Here is a 23,076-nt window from a genome sequence, read left to right as displayed (position 1 = left end):
ACCTCCCTGTTCATATGTTCATCAGGAAAATATTCATGGGCAGGAATTACAATCTATTTTTTAGATGGAAATTGCGATCTTTTTTTAGATGGGCAGCATAAAACAGTCTTCCTTGGCATTGTTGATTCCAAGGTGTATTCTCGGAAAAATAATATCGTATTTTTAAAAATCACTAACATCTGTCAAAATCTAGGCTCAAAATTGTACGTTGTCAAAATCCTGAAACAAAATATATATCTCAAAAAATAATTTTTTGACCACAAAGGCTAACACCCGGGTACCTGCTGCATGCAAATCAAGTTAAGGTGGCTAAAGATGTAACATATTGCCGGGTCCTCAGACCAAACATACATCATCTGTATGCCCGAAAGCCAAAACAGATTACAAAAAAGAGAAAACCTACGCTCGCATGCAGCTCTGCTCCTGGCGTAAAGACTAAACGCCAGCTCTCGCCGCTGCCATCCCCGAACGATTTACATAGCAGCGTCAAGAGGAAATGCTAGCAACCATGTTGTCACTCCTTCGTCAGCCCTATAATAACAACATATCTAAGGCGCACAGCTATAGTCTGATGAACATGACTTATTAAATGAACGTCAAGGTTGCACCCCTTGCAGGGACACCAGAATCAAAAGCTACCCTAAAGCCTTAAGACCACATAACCAAAGACTTCTGTATCATCTATCATCAATCTATCTGACGGCAGCGTCACATCTTTGCACTGCTCGCGGAACTTCTAAATTTGGAGTATACAACAGAGCATCGCAGATTACGATGCCGATGGTTCTGGCTCTTTCCTCTTCCTCCCCTTGTTTACAACCTTTGTACTGTCAGCTGGCTCAATGTTAGGATCTTTGGCATAGATGATACAGTCGTCAAGAGTGTATATCCTGAGCGCGAGCGAAGATACAGTTGATGTCTTCATAGCTACTGTGAAGGAGGACCAGTACCACCAATCATTCTTCAGGAACTCGGCCTTTATCATACCCTCCAACAAGCAGGTCGCGACTACCATCTGGAACAGGCATAGATACGGTTAATCAGTACAATGGTAGCGCTCTCAACCATTTTTTAGGAAGATAATGTTAGAGAGCTCCTAATGGACAATGCATAATGCGCACACAAAAAGGAAAACAGTACTAATTAGAATAAGTCACCTCGGATATTGATTCTGCGCCTTTGACAAGAGTACGCCATGAGCGTCTTCTTATCTGTTGAGACTTCGAGGCTCTCAATGCTTCCTCAGGCAACGCTGCATCTATATCGAGCAAATTTATCTTTTGCTGATTAAGGATATGAGTGTTTCTTCCTATAACAGGCCTCAATGATGACTCCGGAACCAAGCCCCCGTTAACAACGAGCAGTCTTGTTGGCTTGTCTGTGGCAGAAGATGCTTCTTCACAAGAAGTACTATCAGGGGTGGGCTTCGTAGATCTTGACACATTTGCATCACCCGTATTACCAGAACAATTTTGATCAGACTTGGACCCCTCCTGCCCTACCCTTTGTGCTGACATTGCCTGGCATTCCTCTAGTGCGGAAGTCAAATCATTTGGGACATCATCTTTTTTGTTTTTATTCAGGATAACTGCAGGTTCAAGAAAAAATGCAGGTGAAGGGACAAAAGACGGAACTCCATTTGATCCAATAAGTCCAATACCATTCAGAATCTCCTTGTTGGAATCATTTGTGGCCATTTTTCTGCATATCTCTTCGAAGTCATATGGGCATGACTTCAATTTTTTGCTACTAGATGACTCAATGACACTGGAATCTTTTTCCTTTATATCAGACTTGGGGCCCTTCACTTTTGGCTCGTCATTTTCTTTGCTTTCACTAGTAGAATGATTGTCTGTATTGCACTTTCCAGCATTATGCCCTTCATAGTCCGTTGATGTCAAATAAGTCTCATGACATGTTAAACAGTGGTGGCGAGCAGGCCATATAGGTTCTAAACAGTCACATCGGTATGCTCTTTCTTCAGAACCCGACTTTGTCTTCTTTCCTCGCCTTCTCGAGAGATCACCTGTGTCCTGATCAAGTAGTAAGCCATACTTTTGCTCCAAAATTACTGCAGCCTTGGTATTTGGAAGGTCCATAAGCTCCCCACTCTTTGACAGCTTGGGCACTGATGGATCAATCAGAGGAAAACTACCTTGGTGATAAAGATGTCTTTGCCACTGGAGGATAGCATCTTTCAGTTCCTTCTCCCTTGGATCATACTCCCTTAACCACTCAATAAGACCCTGGATTTCTTCATCAGATTCATAGATAAAAACAGATGCCGAATTCCATCCTTTACAATCAAAAGTAGACACAGGATAGCTGTTAATCATACTAATGTCTCTGTCCTTGCGTATCAGCATGCTTCCATCAGCGATCAGCAAAGGACGTTTACCAGGTCGTCCTAAAACCCAGTACAGTCGACCCAAGGAATCTTTTCCCAGACACTCTCTTCTGAGGGATGCCATATTAAGCTGGGATTCTACTATGGCAATCGAATCCTGCAATTTTGAAATCCCATCCGACAAAGTATCCATTTCATCATTATCAGCGGCATGCTCAAGTGATCTAGTTGTTGACGTTTTCAGATTATCTTGGAATGATGTGCTAACATTTTCATCAGGCAACTCCTCAGCCGGGGTGCTGAGAGGTGAAGCTACTGGTGCTCTTTCAGCAATAGGAGTGCCTAATGAATTGAAGTCATCACATGTACTGCTTTTACCACCCAATAAAATATCCCTGGAACTTTGTGACTCTTCATCAATAATGATCACTTCAATCTCACTAGCTCTCCCACATGTTTGTTCAGAAAGTCCAACAATAGATATGTCATTGTTGCTTCTGCAAGATTTTGCAGCATCCAATTGCCCAGGAGGAGCCCCTTCAGCTGGGTGGTTGAGGTTCACTCCAGTATTGCCTCTTTCAGCCTCTTCAAGATGGGCTGATGCTATGGCCAGACCATTCTGTTGATTTTCCGCAAGTCCAGAACAATTGTTAAAATGCTGTTCAGTTTTGCTCCATCTGCTTTGTCTAGCATATGAAGACCTTATTTCCTCCTTATATTTCAAATCTTTCAATTCAAAATTCAAAGAACGGAACTTCTGCTGGAGATCATTCGACTTATCTGCACATTGATCTATATGTTCTCTAATCAGAGCTGTGTTGAGCATTTCGTCACATACAAATTTCAGCAAATTTATTCTCTGCGTTTCAATATCACAATGAAATGTTAGATAATGCAGATTGCTACTTTGTCTACTATGAAAATCAGCAGAAAAGAAATGATTATGCATTCAGTAAAACAATAGAGAATAAAGTAAGAATATCATATCAGCCCAAATGAGTACACATATCCGTAAATAGCAACAACCTACTCCATCCATACAGATTTAGAAGGAAAATCGTGCAAGAAATCAGCAGAGCTGGACTTACAAAATCAGCCTTCAAGTATAACATCAATATGGTCATATATAGTATGACAATGCAAGGCACTGGGGAAAATTACTCTGTTTATCATGATCATTTCTGCTTTTTTTAAGAGAGTGAAGATATGAGAACGTGAGCGAAGGGCGGGCCTGGTGCAGCGGTAGAGCCTCACCGCCTGTGACCGAGAGGTCCCAGGTTCGAGTCGCGGTCTCCTCACATTGCACTTCGTGAGGGTAAGGCTTGCCACTAACACCTTCCCCAGACCCCGCACAGTGCGGGAGCTTTTAGCACTGGGTACGTCCTTTTTGAAGATATGAGAACGTGAGCTCTTGCACCACATACTATTATCTATAGAAACCGTACACATGTGGACCCAAATTGTTCTGTTTACATGGCAAAGCATGTGCCAATGAAGGACTAAGTTCAACATCCGAGAATAAGGGAGACGAATTTTGTGTTGAAAGTTTCTGAAAACATGGTCCTGATTTTCAGGTAATAACATGGCAGGTGTGTGGACTTGAAACCCAAGCATACACTTGGGGAAGGGCAGTTCAGAAGAGGCCAAGAGGGTAGAGTGAGGGAAGGGAAGAATCAGCAGCGGGTCAAATAATTTAAGGATGAGACCATCAGGGTGCACTGTACGTAGATGTTGACTGTCTTTTTGCACAATAAAATGCCTTCTATACAAAAATAATGTGTATATATAAGATACCTAATAAGTAAATAAAAGACATCTAAAAAAATTAAATAAAAGCAATAATGCTTGATTGACCTCATTTTGTTGGTTGGGACAACACAGAAGGATAACCAAGTAACATGCACAAGTTTACAAGAGGTCAGGAAAATTAAACATTTCACCTATCACTATTTGGATGGGCGAAAATTGTAAATTTTTCCATTAATATTATAATTCAAGGTAACCCTAGGAAGTACCAGAAAATTTAAACATCTTGATTTTCAGGGTGCCCACGAATCCAGCATCCCTACCACCATAGCAGGACATGCCAATGGGAAAATGTCCATATGGTTTTTGCCAATTTCAATTCTCAAACATCACAGTTCATTTTTCTTAAGTTTAAGGAATACAAAGAAATACGCAAATACACGAACATAGAAGAGAAAAGACATACCTCCTGTGGGCTAAGCTCCCAGTACTCCCTCTCTTCCATTGCAGCAGCTAACTTACTAATTACCTTGTTAAAGGCATGAGATTCCTCTCTGACATGCTTCTTTCCTTGTTGTTTCAAATCCTGAACACCCTGATCAAGATGTGATTTCTTTTGACCTGACGTACATGAGGGGCAGTACCAGTTTCCTTGTGGTATACGAGCTAGTGGTGGATTCAAGCAGTAAGTATGGTACTCCGAGTCACATTTATCACATAAAAGAACACTGTCATCATCTCTATCAATGCCACATACTTTGCAAACACCATCCTCCCATGGAGCCTTGGGTAAGTTGGTTGCTGCAGTCAGAATACCATGTAGCTCCTCATGAATTTCTGAATCAGCATTCCCGTTAAACAGGTGACAATCAAATTTCTGAACAAGGTCAAGCACCTGCACCAGCCATACAAAAAGAACAGTAAGACAAAAAGGTTTACCAGGCAATATATTTTATAAGACATAACTTGAGCAATAGAGCTAATATATACTTAAATCAACATAAAATACCCAGTGAGATGTCATAAACCTAATTCTGTGCCCCTTTTAATAGGAAAGCTATGGGGGTTCTTTTTATCGCTGTAGGATCCCTATTCAAGATTACTGCAGTTCCTTTTTGGGCGGCTGTAGGACGGACGGCCCCCTATAGGTAGTAGGGTAGGGTGGGTGGTACCACTCAGATAGCGGCCAATCCTTCTAACTGTGCGCGGGCCGGGCTTAGAGCGCGTGAAACTCATCACTACCTCGTAAGGGCGTTAAGACCATAGCATGTTACACAAAAGCGCCGCTTTCTCAGGAGTGTTGTCACACAGCTGCCCGACTAGAAGAGCTACTCGCTCTGTAGTGTTGTCACACAAGATAAGCACGCCGCCCGCCTGCTGGCCGGGCGAATCGAAGTTATCTTCCGGTCAACTGTCCACCCAGTCAAGTGCAAAAAACACAGTGGAATCACGCAACACACGCTGCTGGTGTGCTTCCTGCCCACAAGGAAAGATCATAGTATCATCTTGATTATAACTTATAAGCTCATCATGTGAAACGAAATTATAGGATAATGGGAACAGAATTACGGGATCACATGAGATAGGTAGACTAAGTTACAGGCTTACAGCATAGCTTCTAACAAATTGAGTTTGCATGATACCCACGTACAGTATTGGTTATTGGTGATCACTTGCAATATGGCCTATCCAGTGCAGTTTACATCATACCAGTAAAAGTATAGTACTGCCTCCGTTTCATAAAAGGCCTATAAATTTAGTCAAAAGTCAATCTACACTAAGTTTGACCAATTATATAGACAAAAATATAAGCATCCACGAAATATATTGCCATAACGTATTTATTCAATATTGTAGACATTTATATTTTTTCTATATATTTGGTCAAACTTAGAACATGTTGATTTTAACTAAATTTATATGCCTTGTTTTATGGAATGGAGGTAGTATTGTTCATTAATCCATGTACTCCATAGTCCATATACTACTCGACCTGAACTTGCGTGGTATTTTTCTCGCCCAATTCCCATGGCAACCTTGAGAGAGCAGATATGCACCATCAAGCATTTGAACTTGTAACTATTTGACACAGTTACAGCGATTGAGTAGCACATGGTATGAGTACAGGATTACCCAGAATATTTCACACAATTTGGCACGAAAAATTAGAAGCGGACAGCACAAAGGTATTTCTGCATTTTCCTCAAAAGACAGCAGGTAGTTAAGTACTATTGGAAAGCTAAATTAGCTTCCCAAAACATACTGCATTTCGGAAAGGAGGTAATATACGAAGATGCTACAGAGTACAGACATAGAAAGGGATAACAAACCTCTGTCTCATATAATGATTTGAAACTCTGGGACAATGCTACAATCATTTCCACTACATCAGTTCGATCGGCAAATGCGATGTGCAGATTACGGATTACCTGCAGTTTAACATAACGGCATCATAATTTGACCAGGGAACTAATTGCAGGGGTTTTATTCCAAGACAGCACTGGCGAGTATAAATTAGCAAATGTTACCCTAGTAGGTTCACCAGATATAACATCAAATCTGCTAATGTAGCTGCACTCACGAGTCATGAATGAACATAAATTCTGTCTAACTTTTCTGCATCTAGAAGCTGCAGCTTATGTACATTGAACTTATAAGCTCGGGAAATTCAATTCAGCACAACTATAACATTATTAAAAAAATCTTTACTGCTTGTGTGTGTGTGTGTATTCCTTGGAATGCACGTACATAAATAAACCAACACACAGCAAGGAATATATGACTAATGGCAATCAATAAGGCAAGCAGGCAACAGCTATCAATGGAAACAAGAATATTACATGGATAACAGGTATTACTGCATGGCCAAAATAAATAACATGGTATGTAGATATCATAACTAAAGTAGGCTTGAAACTAGGCTTCTGTCTATTGCAAATTCATTATACAAGCAGTCGATGGGCTTAGCAATTAGTATACCCAGCTCTAGAGTCTAGACCTGTAGTCAAAGGCACACTACAATAATAGAACACTGGTGTAACATCATAATCATAAGCCCAAATTAGGCTTCTGTCCATTGCAAACTACATAAATCTTCGATTCGCAGAATTCTCAAAACACAGGAACAAAAAAGCGCAGGATTAGAGTGTCGTGCCCTGCGGAATCCTACAGGATTAGAAAACTAAGGGAATTTGCATCAAAGAGTGCCATCACAAGAATAACAAAGGATTGTACTAAGAGGTTTGAGTGGATGTAAATTTTCCTCCAAAAAATAGTGCAATGCTATTCTTAACAAAAGTTTTTAAGGATTCCAATCCTACGAGTCAACCGACATAAATAGGAAAAACATCCTCCAAAATGCCTATGAAATTCCTTGGAATCGAAGGAGCTAAGAGAACACAGCCAAGACAGTCTCCATATATGGATTGTAGCTAGTCAACAATGATGAAATATTCCCGTGTTAATTAAAAACAGAAGAATGCTAGCAACACCATGATCTGGGTGTCAGCTGAAACTAGAAAATCACGCTAACAGTCGGTGCTAGAATTACTGCCCTGCATCACCATCTGGCACAAGCTAACGCAAGAATGGAAGAAGAATTCCTAGTCATCCATGAAAAATCATAGAAAATATCTCATGTGCATCACCATTGAATAATATAAAAAGGGTGTTAAAGATAAAACGTACTTCCTGCACATCCTCACAAAAAGTCTCCCAAGATCCACAGTAAGCTCCCATAGCCAACCTTATATCAATTGTGCGGAAGTCCAAAGGGCGAGACACCATTCCAGGAAATCCTAGGATGCCTTCATCCTCATTCTCGTTAGAATTCATTAGAGTAGTTCCAAGCAAATTCCCAAAGAGCTTTGATTCATCTGAGGAAATAGCAGAGCGCAGGACAATACGACACTTTCTCAAGATGGCCTCTGAGCACGAAATAGTTTTTCTTTCTTTTCTTGGGTTTTCTATCTTTTGTGGCACTGTTGCAAGATATGCTTCTGCCAACACAGATAAAACAGCTTTCTGTAACAAGAAAAATAATATTTCAGTTCCAATAATTTCCTAGTCATAAGAATTTCATCACAACGAGAGGGAACCAACATCACAGCGAAGACCAAGTCTGATTTTGTAAGGAGGGAAAACAATATTCAAATACAATCTACTCCCTCCGTCCATAAATGAGTGGACGTTTAGCCTCAAAATTTGCCGACAAATGAGTGTACGTCTATCTTTCCAATGCACTTTAAAGTTGGAAAAATTGCTTCCCTCTTACCACACAGGAATCAAGCCCAATAGCATTCAACACATGGTCTCCTTATCTTCGACATGCACTTACCTCATTGGAGGTGGGGGGATTACAGAGTAGAGAGATGGTGGGTAGCACCTTTCCAATGCACTTTCTACTCCACTCCATAACCTGTCCTAAAATTCCTATTTGTCCACTTATTTGTGGACGGACGGAGTAAGCATGGCCCTGCCATGCAGTGACTCTACCCTTTTGGCAGCTATATACTAGAACTTTGGTTAAACTGTGATGCTGACAGCAAATTCATATTAACCAAAGTTTATTCTTAGGCTATAGAAGCAAAAACATGTAAAAACCAAACACATCCTCTGACGGATTTTGAAAATTTTCAATCAAAACGTAGGACATAAATATAATACTTCATATCATAAGATTAAGAGCACATAGTGTTAGGGAACTAGCCAAACTGAAGTCATGCATTGATATTGTAGGCTAAGGGCAAAATTTATAGTGTGTGGGGACTTCTAATATAGAACCCACATGACAAGCTGTACTAATATAAACTAATACAAACTCATACTCTATATGCTTTTAGAACTCACTATTTTTACAAGAAAAGCGCAATAAGTATTGCATCTCATTGGTATTGGTAAACCAAAATTTTGTGCACAAGCCTGAGAGCAGGTCACAGCCGCAACAAAGAGAAAAACTTAGTCTGAAAGAATGATAATGCTATATAAGAGCATAACATATTATGATTTATCTTTGTACCAAAAATGAGAGTAAACCCAGAAGGTGGAAATAAACATATGTGAGCAAAGATATTATTTAATTCTCATGAAAAACTGAATCATATCGCAGGAGCATTACTAACCTTGGTTGGTCCAGACGCATTACCCTTGTAGACCTCTTTACTTATTGCATGCTCCAAAATTTTCCTTGCCCATTCTGGAGGTTTTCTCTCCAAAGCTTCATAAACACACTTTCTAATTCTTGTTCCTACATTTGTTGGTAATTTTTTCACAGGCTCCAATGGTTCGGCCCAATCTGGCAATTTTCTATTATCAGCAGTAGGTACCTCTGCAGAATCTATCGTATCTGTATCCTTGTAATCCATCATAATAACTTTGTTTCCATCATTTGATGGAGTGCTGCGTAAAAAATTCTCCGCCTCCAGAAGCAGCTGAAAATACAAGACGATTATTGCACAGCTGTCAAATTATATATGTTTCCATTATCTAAAACTACAACCCAAGAAATTTTATAGTGTCTCCTTAGGAGCCCAAAGAAATGCACAGATAGATATATTATAGGACAAACGTAACACAGCATCCTTACGAAATATATTTGGTATTCTAAAAAATGTCACATTGCTGGACAAGGAATTGATATAGACTTGGAACATTAAAAAAAATCTCCAGCCAACTAAGCAAAAACAAGAATCATGTTTCATAAGATTTAACAACAAAATTATGACATGGAAAGGCTCCTAATAGAACCATAGAAAAAACATATGGCAGAGTCTCTTAACTGATCATCCCACTTTTAGGCTTCTACATACCTCTTTCTATTATTATTGACAAAATGAATATAACCACCGAGCAAGGGTGTCCTTTATTGTTTTAACCTCAAAAAGGGGAAATGGTGCTGATTGTGACAGATAACCCAAGAAAATTTTAAAAAAAATGTAATAAAGAAAACAAGGCTGTATTTTCTTTTACCTCTACGAAACAACATAGAAACGTGCTTATTAATATTGCAGAGGGGTTGCAATCAAACTAAATATAACTAGATAGAAGTGATCGGTTGAAGACAAATCTAACAAGTAACAACAGATAGCAAATAACCACAGCATTGTATATGATTACATCAAGCTAAAGAATACAACTCATGTCTGACTGAAGAAGGAAGCAAAGGCATGGCCCAAAAAAATCAAGAGTTCAGCTAACTGCAGAAGCAAATCCTTACCAAGGCATCCTTCTCCATGCCGGCAACCCCAGGTAGTGCTCCACAAAGGATACCACCATCACCTTGTAGGCAGCGGAATAATTTCACTCCTTCCCGACTGGAAATATCAGACAAATCCATGCACCCACGTATGGAAGAGACAGCTAATATATACCTTCTAGCCAACTCAGGCCAAGTTAACATGTTAGCAGTTAGCATATCAAAGTTCAATTCTTTTGCTGAAATGAGGCTCTCAGTGTCCCTTTTTCTTCCCCGCCTGGGTTTTGATTCCTTGGGGTCAATGTTTGGATCTACAAAAATCGACACCTTTGATAATAGCTCACCAAGAAGAACCTTAAAGAGTGTAAGGTGGACCCCGGGCAATACTACACCGCTGCATCTCCCAAGTGTCTGGGCTAGCAATGCATCTTGAGTAGCTTCCTTCGTACAAGAAGTTTCAACAGGAACAAATACAGACACGATATCTTCATTATTGGTTAGACCTGATTCACCATTTGAATTGGATATAGAACCATTTGCAGGGAAATTCATGGGTGAAGAGTGATCCCTGTAGTGTTGAGTACTCACAGACAACACCTCTTTCTGATTTGCACAAACTGGCCATGGGTCAATAAGTTCATCTTCTAATTGTTCATATGAAGGCACTTCTTTGAGGCCAACGATTTCAGCGAAGCGCCCCAAAAATTCCAATATCTACAAGAAATGTGTAATGAGAAGATGGATGCAAGAATAAAAAGGAAATTGACAACTGTATAAAGATGTGTTTCTTCAAGTAGTAGAAACATTGACAGATATGTACAAAGCTACCTGGAAAACATCTCCCACCAGCTCTGGCGGTAGCTTATGCCTAATGGGACGTCCCGGAGGTAGCTCGCGGATGATAGAACCAATAGGCTGAGCATTAACCTGTAGCCCAGTCGCCGCAGATCCATGTCTACCATATGACGTGCCTCCATTGCTTTGACCATCCTTATGCACAACTGTAAGTGAGCCACTTGCAACCGTCATAGAAGAGACAAATTCAGTCCTAGTACACAAGAACTGGTAGTTTAAACAAGCCCTGGATCTAGGAAGAGACTCCAGAATTTCTTGAACAAAATCCAAATCAAGACCAATTCTATCCTGGAATAACCATTCTTTAAGTAAATTATAAGTAGATTCCACATCATTCTTCTTCTCAATAACTCGTGGTATGCTGGGGCCATTGGATGAGCAAAATCTAGATAAGGGAGCGCAATGGCCATCAAAATTCTGACATCCAATCCCTTTATTTAATGATAGATTTTCACTATTGTGTGCACACAAGAACACCAAATGCCCGTGTTCCTTGTATATTTTCTCACAAGCCTCCATCATAGCACAAGAAATCATCCTCCATACTGAGGAAGATGATGTTCCCTCAAATGTAAAGTCGCCAATTTGGTCATTAATGTTGGCCTCTTTACCTGGTGCCTGACTAACATTCTCAGGATGTGAAGGTGGTATCTGTGACATCATATTTGAATTTTGTGCATAGTTGCAACCAAATGAAGTCCTTTTATACCCTGTATCATTGGTAAGACATGATGATAAATCTTGATTGGTCTCAGAGGGATCTGACAGTAGCATTAAAATATTGCCATATGTATCATTAGCAGTATCTCCAATAAAACTGCTACTTTCCTTTGTTTCTGTCGTATCAGCCTTTCTTACACCATTTTCAGAGAGAATGGTCGATGCTTCTGGAAGTGGGAACGCTGAACATGGTAACCTTCTCACCTTAAACAAAGGCCCAAAATTGCCTCCATCGGAGACCTCACACTCAAACAGTGAACCAGTAATTCTATCATGCCAGTAAGATGTAAAACCAACTGGCCATATCTGCTGGCAATTGTGGTAGCTTGCACGTTTATCAATTTCTCCCAAGCTAGTAATAAAGAAATCTCCATATTGAACAGGTAGGCCAACCTACAGTAACAACACAAAAAAGCAGTGCTACCAAAATCAGCATCAAAGTGAAACATAAGGCAAAATAGATTTGCACTACTAAAACACATAACAGCAAAAAAAAAACATAAAAAATGGTCACCGAATGAAGAAACGGAATCTGAAACAGGTGACAAAATACTCACACTGCGATGATCTGGTCGACGGTTAGTACTGTCCACTAGAAACTTTGGAGGCTTTAATGGAATTCTTTCTTCTGTAGAACTTGGCTCTGTCGCTTTTCTAAAAAATGATGGATCCATAAAAATTTTGGGACTCCCAAACTCGTGCGCCTCAGTAAACTTGGGTAATGTTGGTGTTTGTGGAAGATCTCTTCTCCTACGGCGTATATGATTTGCCCTTTGTTCTATGTTTCCATCAGCAATGAAATCACGACCCGTGGGAGCAAATTGTTGTCTGATGTTAAGGCAATGAGCAAGAGCAAATGGTGGCATAAATTGATTCCCATCTGCAACAAGATCGGGCAGAAATAGGATATTATAAGCTGGAACAATGATGGCAATAATCACTTTCAGAACCCAGAAATTTCTAAGAAATGCAGCTCTGAACAAATCAGGTATAGCTTCAAAATGTTAGCAATACACATAACTGTTTGGAACTGGATTGAAATTTTATTTTACTGATAATTACATAATATGCCTGAGCAGCCACACATGCACTAAACACGGTGGCTACCAGAAGTTGAACTTGATGGTTAGCTTAGCAAATTGCTGTTTAAAAAGTTACAGCACAAAAAGGCACGGAAAATCAACAAAAAACACAAAAACTCTGTTGCAGCAGATATGATTACTCTAGTATCCTCACCAAAAAGAGTTGGATTCTTCAAGTGAAGCCCCTCAAAATGGGGTAACTCATTAGCAAAATCAGTCAAATGAGCTCCATCAGCCACACTTACTCTGCAAGGATGAAAATAAAATATTAACTCTCTTATGATGATGATGTCTATACAACAAAAGGTCACTAGAAAGCATTTCGTAACTTTACAGACATTATTATTTCAGAGCACCAAGGTTATTACTAAATAGCTGCCAGAAGTTACTTGTAGTTTTTATGTTCTTTGCAAGAAGTAGAGTTTCAAGAAACCACAAGTTATCCTTGGAATAGACAAGTAAATGATGGTGAAAACAATAAATGCTTGACAAGAAAATACTGAGCATCATGCATGATGGTGAAAACACTTTTCTGTAACACAATGAACCCACTATAGTGAATGCAAACATGCTTTTAGCAGTTATTCTCTTCAGTGTAGCACATAACAATGATAGGACGGTAATGGTTGGATTGTTTACACATTTTTGTCAGTAGTACTACTGAGAATTGTTGGGACTGGAAATATTAAGCTGTCCAGGTTTATAAGCTACTTAACACACTGATATGCAAAAGCAAACTCAAGAAAGCAAATTTAACTTCATATAATCACTAAAGGTACAGAACACCAATTATTAAACTAACTAAATCTGTACAAAATGATGGACTGAAAATACAAAGAGTAGTTAGCTTGAATCACGTCTGGTTTTGTATTTATATTGCAATTACGTACTCGGCTGCACTGATTGCACAGCAACCGGTGGATGAGCTACCAATGGGATTTAGTACATCATATCGCTTTAAGAAGATCCAAAATTCTACTGAACGAGAAAAGGAGCACTGGGGAACTTTGTCCATAAAATTAAGAGAAAGATTCACCAAATAAATATGGGACTAAGATTTAGCATCAAAATAGACCAAAGAAGGTAGGAGAAATGTACAGCTTCTATGCATGTACCAGAACTAACAGACACGAATAAAATATACTTTGTTCAATGGCGTAATAGAACACATTCTGCTAAGACAGTAAGACTTATATCCCAAGCAAAGCAAAATGATTGAAGCTCCATCCATTGGCAGATAAGTTGTTAAGAAAACACTGACCGAGAAATCTGTCTTAACATGGCAATAAAGCAAAGTTTGATGTTTGCTTGCAACAACAGTAGGCATGGGGCCTGATTCAAGTATAAACACTTCACAAAATTGCGAAGTTCTGAAATTACAGAGACACAGCACAGCATCAAACCCAGATCCTCCCCTCACCCTCACTCCCATCCTTCCGCGGATAAAAAAGATACCTAGATCTATACCTCCAGATGCACAGATTTGTGGGTCACAGATCTGTCATCAGCTAGCAACGGCAGAATTAGAGTCAAAACAACACGCAGATAAGAACCAACAGGTTGACAAGACCAGCTAATGACAGGAACTCTCCCTCAAGAAAGCAAGACAATGAAGTCTGATGTTTGTTTGGAATACCGGTAGGCATGATCAGATGCAAAGATAAAAAAAAGTTCAGGAAACTGCAAATTTGAAACCGTAGAATGCAGCGCAGCCCTTAACCCTAACCCCCACCCACGAGAGAGAGAGAGAGAGAGAGACCTAGGTCTATACCTCAAGATGCATAGGTTTGCAAATCATAGTCTCCCTGTCAACTAAACTGAGATTCAGTGCTGATTGGAAGAAGAATGCTGAGGGCAAAGTTAAGGGCTCCCGCGGTCTCTTTTTTCTCCTTCCTATTATATTCCGAAACTCCATACAGTGACGCAAAAAAAAAGTTCCATCACTTCAACAAACTTTCAAAAATTTCTACATCAATGCTCCATCATGTATATCTGACAAGCCTTGGATGTACGCAAACAACCAAGTACAAGATCCTGGTTGCACAATTTGGTTTAGGGACACCTAGTTGAACAATTTGAGTAAACAAACCTATGGTTTTCCTTACCCTATGGGTCTAAATGGGATACTGAAAAAAGTACACGAGTAATTGCATAAAAAAGGACATAGGAAAGGTCGGGATGCTTGAAAGCAGAAAGCGTACTTTCTTATCACAATTGTTTTTTTTTCTATGAACTCAGTGTGAAGTAGATTCTTTTTCAAAATACAAGAACTAAGAACTATGATACGTGAACACGACCCAATCTCCGAAGGTGACAATCCTTGCAGATATTTACGGAATAACATAACTAAAACAGAAAAGGATTAAATTCATATCAATGCAGTCAAACAAGACTTCAGGTGAGATGAGAATACAACACTGATTCAGCATGCAAATGAACAATACCCCACTCACAGAAATCACATAGCATAGACAGCGACCTATATTAAAATCCTCAGCAGCACAAATATGGAGTTCGCCAGCAGAAAACCTATGTTGGGTTTGTTAGCAGAAAATCATTCAATCACAGTTGCAAACATTACCTGCACAACCAGCGTCCAAAGAAAGAAAGCAGTACATGATTGACAAATATGTGTATAATCTTAGATGATGCATATGATATTGGAATGCTTTAACGAAGGGGAGGCATCCATTAACCAAGGGAGGGGAGGCATCATTTGCGACAATAAGGTAAAATGCATATGTACTAATCAGAAAAACTGACAACCATGTAAGAGTTGTCATTTAAAATAAGAATATATAGATGATTTGTGGGTTTCCATACATAGCTTGGTTAATGGATACCCCTTCTACCATAACGACAGAACGTTTGAGTACTTCGTGTCTGTCTATTTTTGCTAGTTAGCTACTCGACATCTTTATTCACAATCGAGACTGTGCACATCCTGGTAGAATTCCAAGATCACGAAATGCAAAGGGGTAGACCCAGGGCAGACACCCAATAGTTCTCAATGAGAAGGAAATCCTCTGGAATTCTGGAAATATCAAACGGAGAAGAAATTTCCACACTATTATTTGAAATTTGAATTCATAGTGCAAAACACTGAAGCCAAAGGTTTTTTTTTTTGAAATTTAACTGAAGCCAAAGGTTTCATATTCAAAGTGCATGCTCAAATTAGACAGTAATCTGTCACAAGCAAATCCTACCATGGTCGTTTTTCCGGTGGAGACACTTTATAGTCCTTTGATGCCCAGGCCCCCACTCCAGTTTCGCCAGCCGTGTTTAATATGATGCTAACTCTGTGTGTCCCCACATACGAACGAGGGGTATGTTTGATTTGAGCCTCAGCTAGCCCCACCAATTTTTCGGCATGACCAACGCAAGGGCATGACCAATATTTTCGTAAAACTTGTGTTTGGATTGCTGCCAATGTGCTGTCCAAAATGTTGGCAAAGTAGCCCGGTGTTTGGTTTGCAACCAACTGAAGTATAATAGTCTTCAAAATATTTGACACACCCATCATTTGAATTTGACAGGATACATAGTAGAACAATACTAAGATGCAGTCAAAGCTAAAAAAACTCACAAAAAGAGTGAGAGCCGCTGGAAATTGCGACACACGCGAAATGTCCTGGTTGCCAATTGCGCTGGCCCCCCAATTAATTACTAGCCAAACAGTCCAAACAGCCGCATGCATGCACTAAGCAACGATAGTAAAAGAAAAATACATGGGACCCACCAAGATAGAGGGGGCAAGGCGCGATGCCAATTTTTTGGCGCAGCCTTTGCTCGCCCTGAATTCGCCCGCATGTTAGACAAATTTACACGGGCGCGCAGCCAGGACCTTTGGCGAGCCAACTTTTTGGTGCCAATCCAAACACCAGCCAAATCTTACGGGCTAATCAATTTTTGGTATAGGGTCAGCTTTGGATGTCATCCAAACGCACCCGAGAAAAACATGACTGGATGAGGCCATGATGCAGACATGAGCCAGGTTCAGTGGTCCATACAATTGGTGTTTGCCAGTCCATCACTCCATCTTAGGTTTATTTTACGGGGTCCAATGCATCTTACGAAACTCTTTGGTCCATACAGTATACTCTTGTCCACAAGAACTAAAAAGCAGAAAAGCAAGCTTGGCAGTGTATAGAGCCCAATTACCGGATGCCCAACTCCATCCTCACAACACTCCCGAGACACATGGTGAACACTGGTCAGATGTTATCCAGCCCAAACCGGAGTCAAATCTGGTAGTGACCAATTCGAGAAGCTAATTAAACATCCAGCACAGAGTCAGGATAGGATTTGGATATTTCATACCTGATAATAAAATTCAGATTCAGAGAAGGTAGTATCTATCAAACAGATTTAGCATCGAATATCGATGTGAAATGTTACTGGTATCTGGATGTGTTCATAACCTAGTGCATGTTCGACCCAAGACGTAGCCCATTAGCCAACTTATCTTTCAAGGAAATAGGACAAAAAGGAGGCGCGTATTAGACAAGCATTACACTTGATAACCAATTAGAATGTGTTCCATGTGGAAGGAGAAAGCACCAATGAAGATAACTTAAATCTTACCATACCAAGTATATTGCGGTGATGTTAGGGGAAATAATTTTGCACCGTCAGGGCTTGTAAAAATGATAATTAGCCCTTTGTGTCGATCAGTGCCGGTGTTTTGATCCGGCAATAAATTTGTAGGTAGGTATGAAGCCAAGATCCGATGGGTTAGCACGCAAGGATGTGAGCAGGTTCGGCCCCCGGGATGATCACCATAAGAACCCTACTCCGGTGGTATGTTTGATTTGTGTTTCGTATGCACAAAAATAGGGAAGAACTTAGTTGGAGCTCTCTCGCTTGCCCGGAATGTGAATGTGAGTCTCCCTCCCATGCGAATGGATAGGGATTGCCTCTAAGGGGATTGCTCCGTCGAACCATGAATGCACGTGGAGTCCAATCTAGTACGGCGGCATGGTTGGCCGCGAGGCGGCTTGGCGACTAACTAGGCCGCCCAACTAGTATTGGGTATTTCATAAACTCATCGATCGGCTTTATTGTCTCCCCTCTCTTCACATGCTTCGAGGCGGTGACGATAACACGTTCATACATGTCCTGATGAGATTATCAATTGCATAAATACAACTCATTCATCCACATTTGCCAAGGGACACCCAAATTCGATTCGCTATAGCGACGGTTGTCTCTTTAAACGAAAACCATATCCTCCGGTGAGCATCAAAGTTGAGGGCTTCCGAGGTCGAGATAGAACTAACAAGCAAAGAGATACAGGAGTTGGGCTGCCACGCCACTGATCGAAGGTGCAGCCGGCGCCACCAATAATGACGTAAGAGCCTCTATTCCACGTACATCTTTCTTTTGCCGCCACCGAATAACGAGTATAGCCAGCTTTCCCTTCTAGCCATCAAAGGCATCCTAGATGGATCCCCATTGTGGCGTCACCGGAGGGTAGATTGAGGAGCATCGGTTAATATGGCAACAGCTTAGTCCTCAACAAGCTAACTAGGAAAAATATCAATATATCAAAACATGGAAATAGATAATTGGGTAGCAAAACCCTCAATCCTACGGTCTGTTGCGGTACTCCTTGTTAACACACAACTCATCGTCGAGTTGTAGGGTGATGGCCATGGTGGAAGACCTTGGTTACCTCAAGTAGACATGAGTGCACGACATTGGTGCTACATCGTGTAGAGATCACTTATTCCTCGACATATGGTGATAACGACACGAGCACCTTATTGTCGCGAGACATCAAAGAAGTTGTTAATGTTCAAAGCAACTAGTGATGCCCTTGTGGCCCGATAATGCAACCCAAAGCGGGAGATGAAATCAGCATATCGTGCTTAGCCGGTCACCCACATGTAAGAGTGGACGTGGTTAGGATGATGGCCGAACTGAACCATTTCTGAATCCAAGGTTATAGGATATGGTAAGAGAATTCCCGCATTCAGACATTATCCTCTCCGAGTCTGACTCCGGTGTACAAGATATTGTATTGCTAATGTCCATCGATATGGTTATTCAACTTTTCTAGCAAGATTGTCCAACCCTCCTAACTAGGGTTATCCAATACATGGATGTTATATATGTTATGACACAATGTGGTTACCTAGTGTTTTAGTTGTGTTTGTCTACAGCCTTCTAGAGTTTACTATGTGCTTTAAATTTTATTACATGGTCATTGATGATGTAAGCTCGTAGTCTTGTAACATACAATGGTAGCTACCACTTTGTAGTTATGTATACCCATTTTGGCGAATCTTTATTTCTTATCATATGCACGTACTACTCATTCACTTGTTCAAAAACATTTTCGAATCGAGTGTTTGTGCCATCGTGCCGAATCTAGCTATGGCATAATCAATATTTGTCTCCGCATCCTAATGGTATCAACTCCACTTCCCAATCCGAGCAATATCCCAACTGAATCGGATTTAATTGCACCACAACACCTGACATGCTCCAAATCGTCAACGACAAGAAAACCCGTGAAGTGTGAACAAGATAATCACGAATCATAGCATCAACACTAGGCAACCCAATCAATGGAGACAATACAGGCAAGGGGTTGCATCAGACTAGAGAAAGGTGTTGGTGGCATGTTAGCCATCATAATGTCACACCATGTCAAATATTGCCCTTTTAAATTGGCCAACATTTGCACCCGAACTTCCAATGTTCCATAATATCATTGAAGGTGGTTCCAATATTGCCGTAATATCATTGAAGGTTGTTCCGGTGTTCTCCAAGGTGTCGAAGATGATGAGCATGCCACCATATTGTTGTTGTTGGCTTTTGATTTGAGTTGAGAACTTGACAGCAAAGTCCATGGTGAGCACCTTAAACACAAGGAAATTATGAATCTTCATTCATAATGTGGTCAATGCCATATAAAGGAGATTGGATGCTCGTGGCTTGGATGGACGAGATACAAGTCAAGAGAAGACATATGCCCAAACCACCATAGTCGGTGTTAGACAAGCTTCTCTCCATTTGGGGCCACCCCTACCCTATCATGTATTACCTCGTTTTTGGTATGGACTCACATCCATCATAGCATGCATATCTCTTTGCCAATGTGTTGTCAGTTGGCCAAACATTCTCCTTTATATAGCATTGTAGATCTGATTGTTGTCCTATAGAACTTACCTTTTCAGCTTTTGTGGGACCCTTGGAACCGAGGGATACCAGACGTTTGCCGCCACTTCATCCAGGACGTTGTGACCTCCCCCGCCTCCTCCCTCGCACACCACCGGACAAGGAAGCTTACCGGAAATGCAGGATGCGATGGAGGAGTTGGCCGGCGATGAGGTTTCGGCGCGATGGCTCGTCAGCGGTGAAATTCCGACAAAGCTCTGACGTGGTGGCTGACGGTGCGAGCTCGAGCTCCCATGCGGCACTGCTCGGAGAAGAAGAAGATGTGGCGCAGAGGAGTGAGAATGGTTTCACCACTCAAGCCCCGTGTGGCATATGGCAACGACGGGGCTTGTCTCTCATGTCTTGGCGTAGGGGTCTGCGTCGAGCACTTCCTCCCATCCCTTCTTGTCCCTGGCTAGAGGCGGTGTAGGCTACACCAGAAGATCAATGGCTAGAACGGCTAGATCTGGCGCGGAAGCCAGGGTGGTGGCCCCATGTCAGGCAACACGATGGATCCGGCCATGGAGCACGTCGCAGCGGCGAGCTGGGGTGGCCGCCGCCCATGTTCGGCAATGGTCGAAGCTTCTCCCAGTGCTCCTCCTTCCTGTCTGGCGGCGGTCCTCCTCAGCCTAGCGGCGCTTGCGGCGTCATGTACCTAGAGCAGGGTCTCCCTCAGGCTATCTGGGTGGGTAGCGTTATTCTTGTCGCTCTACGGGTTAGAGTGTGCAAGGATGTTTGGTGCTGACAAAAGTCTTTTCGACGTGTTGGTGGACACCGAGGCAGCGGCCTCGGGCTGTGATGCTGCAATTTCGCTGCTGCATGCTCGGATGTCGAGGCAGCAGCCCCAGCAGCGACGTGGTGGCAGTGACTCAAAGAGTTGTGGTTGGGCGCCGGTGGAGTGGTTACTTGGGCTGTGAGGGCGACAAGGTTTGCCGACTCGGCTGACATGACTCTCAAAGTCGTAACGGCGCGGATGTCGGGGCGGTGGATCTCGGTTACAAGGTGGGCTACAATGGCCGTCCTGCACAGCCTGGATTACGAGGTGGTGGGTTGTGCATCATTGCGGCCTCCTTGTGGGCAGTGGATATCGGGACAGCAGTCCCAGAAGGTGGTGAAGGATGGATCTGAAAAGTTAGAGGCTTCGAGCAACGCAATGGTTCTGGAGGTGCACCTTCACCAGCAACAATGTCAGGGTACCAAGCTCCAAACTTAACAGACCTAACCAGAACCACAAAGGAGTTTGCAATTCACAAGTCAAAGCTCAACTAACGCTTAGGTTGAGAACCTTGAGGTACCTAAATGGTACTAGCGGTTCACTCAAAAACAAGGATAGCATACATATCAATGAAAATAGTCAAAAATTCAAAAAATGATGTTGATAGGTCATCAACAAACTACAAAAGGAGCCAGTGCAAACATGGATAGGGTTTTGGATGAAATGTAGCCCACAAATTTTTTTCCTTCCGCAAGCATAGACATCAATAAGAGATAAAAGATAAGCTGGTATATGACTGAACGAGATATTCGAATTTTACTAAATAAGAAACAAGGTGAAGGAGAATTGGTTACTGAAAAAAAAAAGGTCAGATGGGAGATGTGATGCAACAATGCAAGAGAATCCCATAACATACCTTCCAAATGAAAGAAAAACAGAAAAAAAAAAGTTATAGATTTCTGTCCTACAGATTGCAAGTCAAGGTGAATGGGATTTCCTACGGCCGGAATTGCATGAACCTGAACATGCAAGTGCTCTACTTCCATTAACTGGCAACGCAGATGAGATTGGTACTAGAACCAGAACAAAATAAAATTATCGCTGGTCATGCGCTCATTCCCTAAAAGTACTTTAGCATCTAAAATCAAAGGCGTCAACAGGTAATCATCAAAGCAGAAACATCAGAAGACAAACACTAGATCCATATGCTTATGCATCTATGCTAAGCATGACAAGCAGCAAAGCAAGTATCAGCACAACATGTAACAACAGGTTCAAACCAGCAATTACCATCCGCAGAGTACTATTATTCCATAATATATAATAATTATGACTAGCAATCTACTTCTTCTTGTCATAGCCACGGAGCCCGATGATCAAGTTAGCTGCAATCATAAGGAGATTATTAATAGGGAGCTGAGATAAGTGCCTGTCGATGTCTCTGGCGGCGACGGTGAGAGGGTCCTCCGGCGGCGGGGCAGCATTGATGTCCAGCTCGACGGCTCCGAGCCTCCAGCGCCCGGAGCGTTCGCCGCGCATCTCGCACTCGGGGCATATCCAGTCCTCGTTGACGGCGACGGGGGGCCGGCGCAGGCCAGGAGGGCCCGGCGGCGGCGGCCGAGGCTGGGTGACGAGCGGCGGCCAGACGCGGACGCAGGACTGGTGGAAGCCGCGCTCGCAGGCGTCGCAGACAATGGTGGCCCCGGGCATCTCGGGGCGGCCGCAGGACGCGCAGGGGAGCGGCGGGTGGCCCCAGCCCGCCTCCCCCGGGTGCGGCGCCGCCTGCGGCACCCCCGCCGCCGCCGACGAGGACCCGGCGGCCGCGGCCGCCGCGAGGGCCCTGGCGGTGGCGAGCCTCATCGATTCCGCCTGGTGGTGCCGCAGCGCTATGTCCCGGGCCTCGTACGCGAGTAGCAGCTGGACCTGCGGGGTGAGCTGGGGCGGGGGCGGGGGCAGGAGTGGGGGCGGCGGCGGCGGTGGAGGTGGAGGAAGCGGTGGCGGAGGAGGGGAAATGGGGGGAGCAGCATACTCGCGCGGAGGAGACTGGGGGAACGGCGGCGAGGGCGGCGGCGAGAGCGCCTCGTTGAGGTCGATGTCGAGACGCGGCGGTCGATCCATGGTGGGCAGGGAGCGAAGCGCGCGCTGGAGCTCAGAGCAGGGTTGGAATTCCGGTCATGGCGATGGAGGAGGAGGAGCTGGGCAGGGGAAAGCAAGCAGGGAGGGAGAGAGCTCTCACGAGCAAAGCGAGGCTGGG

At 42.5% G+C, this 23,076-nt stretch overlaps 1 protein-coding gene across 1 annotated transcript; it reads right to left on the bottom strand.

Moving 5' to 3' along the window:
* Window positions 1-300: 300 nt before the first annotated feature.
* On the bottom strand, window positions 301-23,076 carry LOC127307528 (methyl-CpG-binding domain-containing protein 9). Its single transcript, XM_051338250.2, has 11 exons — window positions 22,252-23,076; window positions 13,098-13,189; window positions 12,419-12,741; window positions 11,115-12,254; window positions 10,308-11,000; window positions 9,214-9,522; window positions 7,781-8,116; window positions 6,424-6,522; window positions 4,560-4,988; window positions 1,158-3,206; window positions 301-1,015 (listed from the first exon to the last, which is right to left on the bottom strand). The coding sequence occupies exons 1-11, from the start codon at window positions 22,938-22,940 to the stop codon at window positions 770-772; spliced, it is 6,405 nt and encodes a 2,134-aa protein (XP_051194210.1). The 5' UTR covers window positions 22,941-23,076; the 3' UTR covers window positions 301-769.

Source organism: Lolium perenne, chromosome 6 (genome assembly GCF_019359855.2).
Source record: "Lolium perenne isolate Kyuss_39 chromosome 6, Kyuss_2.0, whole genome shotgun sequence".
Taxonomy (NCBI): domain Eukaryota; kingdom Viridiplantae; phylum Streptophyta; class Magnoliopsida; order Poales; family Poaceae; genus Lolium; species Lolium perenne.
The sequence above is the reverse complement of the archived record's forward strand: the minus strand, read 5'-3'. Positions and strand labels throughout refer to the sequence as shown.

What these genes read in the sequence shown, in the direction of transcription:
- LOC127307528 (XM_051338250.2), bottom strand. Translation starts at nt 22,940, where the DNA reads ATGGATCGACCGCCGCGTCTCGACATCGACCTCAACGAGGCGCTCTCG. An exon ending in TGGTGGGAGATGTTTTCCAG is followed by an intron (nt 11,001 to 11,114) that starts GTAGCTTTGTAC and finishes CATTTCTTGTAG; the next exon opens with ATATTGGAATTTTTGGGGCG. An exon ending in ATGCGTCTGGACCAACCAAG is followed by an intron (nt 8,117 to 9,213) that starts GTTAGTAATGCT and finishes TTCTTGTTACAG; the next exon opens with AAAGCTGTTTTATCTGTGTT.